Source organism: Atta cephalotes, assembly GCF_000143395.1.
Source record: "Atta cephalotes unplaced genomic scaffold scaffold00084, whole genome shotgun sequence".
In the NCBI taxonomy this organism is placed as follows: Eukaryota; Metazoa; Arthropoda; class Insecta; order Hymenoptera; family Formicidae; genus Atta; species Atta cephalotes.
In genome coordinates this window covers 490,672-500,779 of record NW_012130148.1, presented here as the reverse complement: position 1 = coordinate 500,779, position 10,108 = coordinate 490,672, and the positions used below count along the sequence as shown (strand labels likewise).

Below are 10,108 nucleotides of genomic sequence, written 5' to 3'. Positions count from 1 at the left end.
TCTCTCTCTCTCTCTCTCTCTGTCTATATATACAGTTATATTTAAATTAAATTTAAAAAATTCATTAACTTAGTTTTAAAAATTTTATACTAATTTTTTGCCATTAATAAAAAAAAAAAGAAAATATATGCATTTTTATACCTTATATAATTTTGTACTAGCTACTGTTTATTTTACAACTCAGTTTTAAATAATTTTTTAAAATACTTAATATCAATATATTGCATAAATTCATAATTATTTAATATACTTTATATAAAATAAGAGTATCAACACAGAAAAGATTGAAAAGATTTTTAGAGATGGAAAAGATTTCACAATCTTTTAAAAAAATGTATGCAATATTGATTATCAATTTCTTTTTAAGGAATTTCTTTTATGTACAATCTGTGAATTAAATATTCGATAATGTTACTCAGTAATATCTTCGATATTGATACGTTTCGGAATTTGCCGACTACTGTCTAGACTAAACGAAGTGTAAAAATTGTTAAACGTAGCGCGAACACGGTACTTACAGTCTCTGGACATGCCGACGGCTAGGCACTTCTTGAATCTGCAGTACTGGCAACGGTTCCGATTTAATCTGATGACAAGACACTTGCCGTCCCTCAAGCACCTGTACTCTATCTGCTTCTGTATGCTCCTTCTGAAGAAGCCCTGAAACAGGAAGTAAGGAAGCACTATTAATAACAATCCCATAGACCGTCGCGGGATTAATTATATCTCTCCGTGTATAAAATACGACACTCCATGCTCTTCTTTGTAGCGTCGAGGGTTACAGGAAAAGCGAGATAGCTAACGGAAAATGCGCTCATGAGAAAAGTAAGTTCTCGAACGCACTTTGTATTATATCGCTCATTTTCCGTGATGAGAAATTTTGTTATAATTACATCTCAGAATTTGTATGTTCAGAGATACACAATTAATAATAATAAATGATAATTGAATAACACACTATATCTCTAAATATGGTCTTATCATTATGAATATCTCTTTAAATTTTTTATGAAATTTAGAGTTAATTTCTCGGCGCAGATTTCATAAATGACTATCATTTACTAATAAATTTTCAACACATTAATTATTTTGATAATTAAATTCAAAATCGTGTATTTTTCCAGATGAAAAATTATAATTATGTCGAAATTTATATAAATAAATAAATAATGATAATGAAATAACCCGTTATTTTTGTGATAAAATTATTATTGAATATTTTTCTGAATATCTTTTTCCGTGAAAGGAATTAATTTTTCTCCGGTGGAGAAAGATGGTTATCATTTAAATTCTTAATTTCTAATGTTAATTATTTTAATAGGCGTGTCATAACAAAACGTTTAAGTACCATTTGTTAGAAAGAACTTACTTTCTTACAAACTATCAAAAATTCTACAAAAATTACTGTAATAAGATATAATCATTCTCTGCAACAATGTTTAATTAAATAATTCTAATTTAAAAAAAATCATGTTAAAGTTTCAAAACGTAATGTAAGTAAAAATACAAGTCAAAACATTATAAGTCAAAGTAAAAATACCAATTACACAATGATTTGCAACATTTTGCAACATGTATTATCTATTTTTTTTCGTTTATAGCAACACTTTTCACACGTCAAATATTAATATATAATAGAATACAGCCATACATAATAAAATGCATTTTCACAATTTGGCACTTAAAATGTTTTTGCCATCTAAATTGAATCCAAATTCATTTAAAATTTATATAATAATTTGCTCAAAATAAAATATCTTTTTGATGATATCGAGTTCAGCAAATAAAATTTCGTTCTATTGAATGTCTATTTTATTATTTGAGGCAACACGTCTGTACAAATCAAAGTCTCGCAGTAATTCTTGAGATACGTTATTGCTAAGCCTTTTCTCCTTCGAGATCCTTCTCTTAATATTTAAATATTTTCTCCTTCGTTTTTATTGATCTTAGATCTGTTCTTCATTCCTGCACTACCTGAACTAGTGCATAAATTGAAGTGCAATAAATTGAAGTGAAATAAATATATATTTGTTTCGTTTCAACTTATTGTATCGTATTCACCAGTTCAGATAATGCAATAATAAAGAAAAGATCTTTAGTTTATCTCGCTTTTAGATTATTTCGAGATATATTGAATGTTCAAATTTTGATAAATTTCAATCTTGATTGAAGGTTCCGAAGAATAAATCGTAGGAAAGTAGCCAATGTGAGCCAACACAGATTGTTGATGTGTAAGAAAAACATTTAAAATTTTGAGTCGCAATAGATGCCTAAGGATAAAACCACCCAAGAGTGCGCATTTTTTTTTATGTAACTTGTATAAGAATTTTGTACAGTAAATGGTGCTTAAATTATTCCTTACACTTTAAACTGAAAATTTGTCAAGTATCAATTTAATACTATCATTTGCTTTTAATTCTACTAATAAGGGAAAAATGTAAATTCTTGAGCAAGTATCTTCTCAAGAATTCGCATTAGTTCGCACAAGAATTCGCACTATGAAAAAAGTGTGGCTTATTAGAAAAGTAATATTAATTAAAATAAAAATAACATTTGTTTTTTCATTAAACAGATATGTTTATAAGTCTCTGAATGTATTTTTACATACAGAGTATTCATACAAGTAAATTTTCGATCGATCCCGGCACAATTGATATAGGCTTAGAGACAACAGCTCTGGCACTGGATCCAATTTTCACTGAATTTAGAACATGAATGGAGACTGTTACAAAATATATGTTACTCACAATTGATGTCTGCCAATGCTGCTCATGTGTAAACTTTTAAATCGTTCTCAAGTGCGAACTCTTGAGTCATCGTGTCACTTTTTACTTTTAATATAACTATATAAAAATTATTATAGATATTAAGTAAATATATTATTAAATATGAAGCAAAGACATGCATATACACAATATAAATAGTACAGATTCACAAAGCAACAATTTGATGTTGAAAATCGATTAATTTATCCATGAAAAATATGGAAAGAAAGTGGTTAAAATCATAAAATTTAAAATACCTTTTTCATTGCTGTATAATGATAACAATGATTTTTTGTACACAGATAGGCAAAAGGCACTAAAGGCACTAAAAAGGCACATTCTGTGTAAATTACAGCTCTTACTCTCAATCTAACAGTTTTGTCGTAAAGCTCAATGCGAACTCTTGAACGATGCGGACACTCTTAGACAATTTTGCTCTACAACACAATTATTATTTCCGAATATCATAATTGCAACAAATGTCTATATCTATATATTATGAAGGATCTGAAAAAGTTCGAATTGCTACCTCGAATTGCTACGAGAAATTTATGTAAAAGAAAATTTAAATGCCGCTATTGTCTTGAATCACGAATACATATGTACTATATGTGCGAATATGTGTACCCAAACATTTCGAACCGTCTCGCATATTCGGTTATGAGGATCGTGGATGATATAATCATCACATCTTAATATAAGAATCTTTGAAACAATTGCTGTTTCTTTCTCTAAATTTCTTGGAGTAAAATTTCACTCCGAGAGAGTGAAAATACAGCCATTTTTGGAGAAGAATGAAAATATTTCTTAAAAACGAATGACAATTTTCGCTTAAAAAATATTTTCACTTTCCTTTGAAATATAATTTCACTAAAAAAAAGTGAAAATTTTTACTTTTTTTCAAGCAATGAAATATTTTCATTCTTGTGTGAAAATGGTTATATAGTATATGTCGAATGTTTGTTCGGTGCTTAATTCTGATATAGTTAGGATCTCATTTTTCATATTCATTAATATATGGACAGGGTGTCTCAAAATTCGTGCATTTGTAGCACAGAACATGATACTTTATGCTAAAACAAACAACTTTTTCCTTTAGCAAAATTGTGTTCGATAAATAATTTTTTTTTGCACTTATTTGTTAACTTCAACCTGCTCTTCTGCAAAAACTACTTATCGAACGCAATTTTGATGAACGAAAAAGTTGTTTTTTGTGTTCATTTTTTGTTAAAATGAACAACTTTTTCCTAGTAAAATTACATTCGATAAATAACACAGGCCCACAAAAAAGTACCCTGTGCTGGAGTGGAGAGCTATTCTTATGTATTTTAAGTCGTTAAATATGAATCTGACATCAAAATAAGACTATCTAGAAATAGCGAAAAAATGGGTCATTTTTTTGCTCTAGATTGAAAATTTCTGAATGGTCCTATTTTGATGTTAGATTCAACGACTCAAAATACATAAGCTAAGTAAAATACATAGCTAAGTCCCTAGCACAGAGTACTTTTTTTTTGTGGGCCTGTACAATTTTTGCGTTTACTCATATAACTTTAATCTGCTCTTCTGCAAAAACTACTAAACTTGTCAGACGCAATTTTGTAAAAGGAAAAAATTGTTTGTTTTAGCATAAAGTATCATGTCCTGTACTCCGAATGCGCGAATTTTAGGACATCTTGTATATTACGTAAACAATAACGGCTATGGCTTTACGAAGTGAGAAATTCACGCGGAAGTAATGGAATAATGGAAACGGCATATGGATGAGGCGCGAGCAATCGAGAAAGCATCGATTTATTGGCATATTACTATCGGTGCTAATTGATGAAAGGTATTCCGTAACAGCATCATGCAACAACGCTAACATACATCCAGCATCCAATATCCTGGAATCCCCGATGGATGGACTGCTCGTAATGCAACTGTCGATATTACTGATAACCAATGGCGCGCGCGACCTCAGCTCATTTCTAGAAAATCGATACATTATAACTCGTCTGTCTGTTTATCCTCATCAACCATGTGACAGAAAAAAAAATAAATGATATTAAATGATTTGATAAATCAATATCATAAATTAAATATGTATATATTTGAAAAAAATTGCTAAATGTATTAAATGTTTTAATGATCAATTACATAAGTATATAATTAACAAAATAATTTATTTCGTTATGATAAAAAATTACTTCATTACAAAAAAAGAATAAAAGATATACAGAATGTTTAAATTGAAATAAAAATTTTAAATAGATTACAATTGCTTTTGCTTGATAAAAATTAATTAAGATTTTTTTAAAAAGTTATTTCGATAACTTTTATTTAATTTACATTACATAATTATATACAGAGTCTTTCAAAATTACAAAACTTCGACCAATACACGTTAAGAAAAAATTTAACTTTGTAGAAAGCATAAAACGATTGTAGAAAGCATAAAACATTGAGGACAAGATTTATGTTTTTTAACTCCATAAAAATCTCGTTATCGTTCGCAGAAGATTTGTATATCCCAAGATGTTCACGTTATAAAAGCTGGAAGAGAAAGCCAGAGTTTTGTACAATAATAAATATTACACGTGGAGAATAAAGGAGAGGCGAGCAGCATGAACTGCGTACATTCAGCCAGTAGTAAAAACGCGATGCGGGTCAGACGAATGTAGCAGCACAGTAGTAATAGCCCAGTCGGACGCGGAACAATGGCAAGCCGTTCCATTGATTTGTTGCAGTTTAAATTACAATTTATAAGCTGTATGCACAAAATTTGTTTTATTATTCACATTGTAAACTTTATATTATTGATAATTTGATATTATTTGATATTGATATAAACCAGATCAAATATTAATTTGAGAAACTCCTATCAACATATGTAAGTTTCATTTAAATGATTTCGATTCTCAGCTCGGAAGAGAGAATATTGTGATACCAAATATTATCGAATATTCGCTTAATCCACATTTCAAAATACGAATATTATACAGTCAAGTATATGTATACCGTTAAAAGAGCAATGGTAATCCAATCCCTTGAGTTAAATGATGATTTTGTTATTTTTAATTATCGTTTATAACGTATACTACTCTGTGATTAATTTCAAAATAAATAATGTATGCACTTAATAAGTGATAAACAAAATTTCAATACAATTTAATACATATTAATTGAATTAAATTATTGAACTCTATTGTTTAGTTATAAATTAACGATGTATTGAATAGAAACAGTGGCGATCTATAGAAATAATTGAAAAATAATTCAAATTAGATATAATTTGACATTAGGAATTTAACAGTGTTGGCAGCCATTTGGATGATATTGAAGACATTCTTAGATGTAAACTTTTTTTTATTAAACGGAAGTTACTTCGAGGACGAACATAGACATAAATACAGACTATACATTTTCTGGTCTTAACATCTGTGTTTCGTTAGAAAGAAGTGAATCGACATCTCAACTCTATCAACATTTTTCTTCAACTCAATATTTTAGAAAGAAAGAAAGAGAGCGATATAATTCAAGCTTACTCTTTTTTGAACCAAAAGTGACAACTACATGAAAAGAATGATTTTGCTAAAGTATCTCAAAATTTAGCTAGATACAAATCTGAAAGTAATTTCATTGGATCATCAAAATAACTGCGTAAGAATTAGGAATTTGAATCAATAATAAGCAATACTACAAAAACTTCAACATTTTAGCAATTAGTTTGCTACATAATTATTGTAATGATCCAACAAAATTATTTTCAAGTTTTTATTTAGCTAAATTTTCAAATGTTCCAACAAAATCATTCTTTTCGTGTAGAACAAGAAATACGCAATCATCTTCATTCTTATTATGAGGATGAATCGCGTTTGAGAACTTTTTAGCTAATTTTAGGCGAACTTTCCACGGCAAAATCATATTTATGATTACACACATATGTATGTGTTTACGTGCATTTGCCCGCAGAACTAGCTGCTAGCGAATAAGAGAATGCACCAATTCACCGTTAACTCTGCTGGCTTTAGGGCTTCCGCATTTGAAATCTCAGGCGTGCAGCGGCGTACGGGCGTTTCGTGGCGGATGTGCATCTCCCACGATGCTTAAGACGTGAGTGTGCGTACCGATAAATATCCTGCCCCGAAGTGCGAACGAGTCGTTTCGCGGATTATTACCTGATCGTCATGCATCCTTGCGGATTGAAGTTGTAAATTGTACTCGACCCACCGCTGCGCCGCGAGGTTAAACCGATCGGTGAATATTCTGCAAGATATCGGAAGCTAAGAGCAACTAACGATGTATCGTGTCTCAAGCTTCTCTCTTATAATTCTGCGCATGGAACAATTCTCCTTTAGCTTGTTACGATAGTGAACCGCGCGGAATGAAGTCCCAGCTGCTTCCCGAGTCATGTAAAATTGGGTTTATAAAACTAACGAATCACATCATGGAAAAAAATTAATTGGGTGGTTCAGCAAAGCTATGTCTTGTTACGCGAGTTTAATATTTATAATTAAAAAGATTTGATGATTCAACAAAGAAAGTGTGTCTATAAGCTATTATCCGTATGCAATAATTCAGTTTATTCTTTCTTACAAAGAAAATTATTAATTAAACAAATACGTAGCCAATATGCTTTGTTAAAAATTTTGATTTATATACGATTAATTTTCACAGAAGATTATCTTTGCTGTTATTAATAAAATTATTGTGTTATTAAGTACAATAAATATGATTACCCATAATAGCTAATTTTATTCAGCTATTCACAATTTTATTATTTTAACAAAGAAAACTGATTGTCCGTATATGACGACTATAGATTTGTTAAATTAGTGAAGTTTTTAGTTATTTTAATAAATCTTTTTTTTCCAATTGTTAAGCTCGTATCATATTATACATTGAAGCTTCAGGATTGTGAATTGAAGATTAAAAACTAAGCGGAACGAAACAGATTAAAATTAAAATTACGTATTTTACGTAATTTTAAATATAGCTGCTTAAGATTGATTTTTCTTAGTAGCAAGTTATTAGCATAAATGATTAAAGAATGCGAGACTAACGCAAAGCGTTCACTGTTTCTTTCGATTATTATACAAAAATTAACGTAGATATTGCAGCTTGTAGATATATTTAGCTTGCATGTTTCGTTCTAGTTTTTAAATTTTAACTTGCTTTTTTGTTTGCTTTCGATTAGGATTCTGGATACTCACTTTGCAACCTTCGCAGCTGGTAACGCCGTAATGATAACCGCTCGCCTTATCGCCGCAAACCTTGCAGGGTACGAAGCTCTTAGCGGGCGTCGAACTGTTGGAATCAGCTGCTGCGTAATGCTGTTCTGTAAGTAAACAAGAATTTAAAAAATTAATGAGTTGTTTTGCTTTTTCTAATAAAGTTAATGATAAAATATATTATATAATAATAAAGTAAAATAAATTGATTGTAACGAGATGAACAGTTTAGTAAGACTATTTGTAACTACGACAGAATATACTTCATGTAGCTTTAATTTCACATGTCATGTTTTCTTTAACAAGGAAAGATAGAACGTATATAAAAGGTAGTAAAGTATTAAACGAAGAAAGATTATTTCGCGTGAGCGTCGTGCATTTCCCCCAAGGCTCTCCTGTTTCCAAGAAAACAAACGGGACATCCATCCAACATTAGTAACATCTTTCCTTCATTCGTTCAGCATCTATAATGCAACGAAGCCCATCGTCTTGGAAGGGAATAGGCCGCTTCGGACGATTCTGACTGGACGCGTAACGGGAAGCCGGCGTCACCGTTACGGAAAAGGAGCAGAAGAAGAAGAAAAAGAAGCGGACGCAGCGGCACCAACTAGACGGAGCAGAGCAGGAACAGGAGAAGGAGAAGAATAAGGAGGAGGAAGAGGTGGAGCAGGGAAGAAATGAAAAAGGAGTAGCAAAAAGGAATGAAACGGGGCCGCCGGCAAAGGGAGAGAAGGAGATCGTCCGTATACCGTTGGTCTCTCTCGTGAAACCCTTTACCAGAAGACATCGTTATGTGGAGAAAATCTACGTGTAAGGAGAAGAAGAGAAAAAGTAGGTTCGAGTGAAACAAGTGGAAGAGAGAGAGCGAGAGGAGGGAGAAGGGAGGGAGAAAAAGAAGTTGAACAATTCTCTGATCCGAGAGCGAGTCCAAGAGAGCCTGGCCGTTTGCGCGCGATGTGATTTTATGATGGCCGTAGAAACTATCGTCGGAAGCAAACGGTATCCGCTCGTCCGCTGGCTGGATGCATCCGCGTAACCATCACGAGGACAATCAAGAGCAACCCCGTTACTCGGCTCGTCGCGTGGCGCTACTCCTTGTATCTTTACCTTTGCGAGTGACAATGAAGTATTGGAAACGCTCAAGATCGTTTCGCAGAATCGACCGTCTTCAACTGTAACTACGGTTCAATTGCTCTTTCGAAATTAAAAATGCACTACAATTACAATGTATCACCGAGACTGACTGTTTCTATAATAAGTCAGAATAACGTGCATTTAGCGGACGCAATAATAACGGAAAGTTTTGTTTATCTTTTCTAATTTTAACTAAATGTATACATACAGGGTGTCTCATAAGACAGATAATTTGCCAAGTGCTTTTGTGTAAATAGAGCGGACTAAACCAAGTCGAAAAGTCCTCTACCACCATTTTCACATTAGTTAACAACAGATATTAATTATTAAAAATTGAATATTGATCTTCAATAATTTTTTATTCAAATACTCAACTTCACAGAAAAACTGCAAGAGACAAAAATCATTTATTTTCTTCTCAGAACTCTAAGAACTTTTATCAATTTTTTAATACTGCATTTTCTTATTTTTACTATAACAACATAAAAAAATACGTATTAAAAAATTCTGAAAAAATTCTCAGAACTTTATGAAAAGAAAATAAACATAAATTTTTTGTCTCTCGCTGCTTTTCTGTAAAGTTGATAGAATTTAAGTAAACAATTATTGAAAAACCAATATTCGACCAATATTCAGCGATTTTTAGTAATTAATATTTTAGCTATTGCGAAAATTGCAAAACGGTAGAGGACTTTTTGACTCAGTTTCGTTCTATCTACACAAAAGCGCTTGGCAAAAACGAGACTAATATTGTATATAATACCATATAAACATTAAAGAATTCTTTGTTTTTCTCTATATAGCTCATAATTCTGATATTAAATTTAACAAAATGTGAAAAGATTAACAAACTATTTGGAATGCAATTCACTAGTTAAATTTTATATCACCCCCCCTCTCTCTCTCTCTTNTNTTTTTCTCTCTCTACTTCTTACTTACTTACTTACTTACTTACTTACTTACTTACTTACTTAACTTAACTTAACTTAACTTAAC

At 31.2% G+C, this 10,108-nt stretch overlaps 1 protein-coding gene across 1 annotated transcript in view; it reads right to left on the bottom strand.

Annotated features, from left to right (window-relative positions):
* LOC105624653 (ecdysone-induced protein 78C) overlaps positions 1–10,108 on the bottom strand; it is a 70,994-nt gene that overhangs the window by 4,349 nt on the left and 56,537 nt on the right. The window contains exons 2-3 of the mRNA XM_012206010.1: positions 7,961–8,085; positions 519–660 (exon numbers count right to left, since the gene is read on the bottom strand). Of these exons, the coding sequence (XP_012061400.1) occupies positions 519–660; positions 7,961–8,085 (267 nt within the window). The remainder of the gene's footprint in view (positions 1–518; positions 661–7,960; positions 8,086–10,108) is intronic.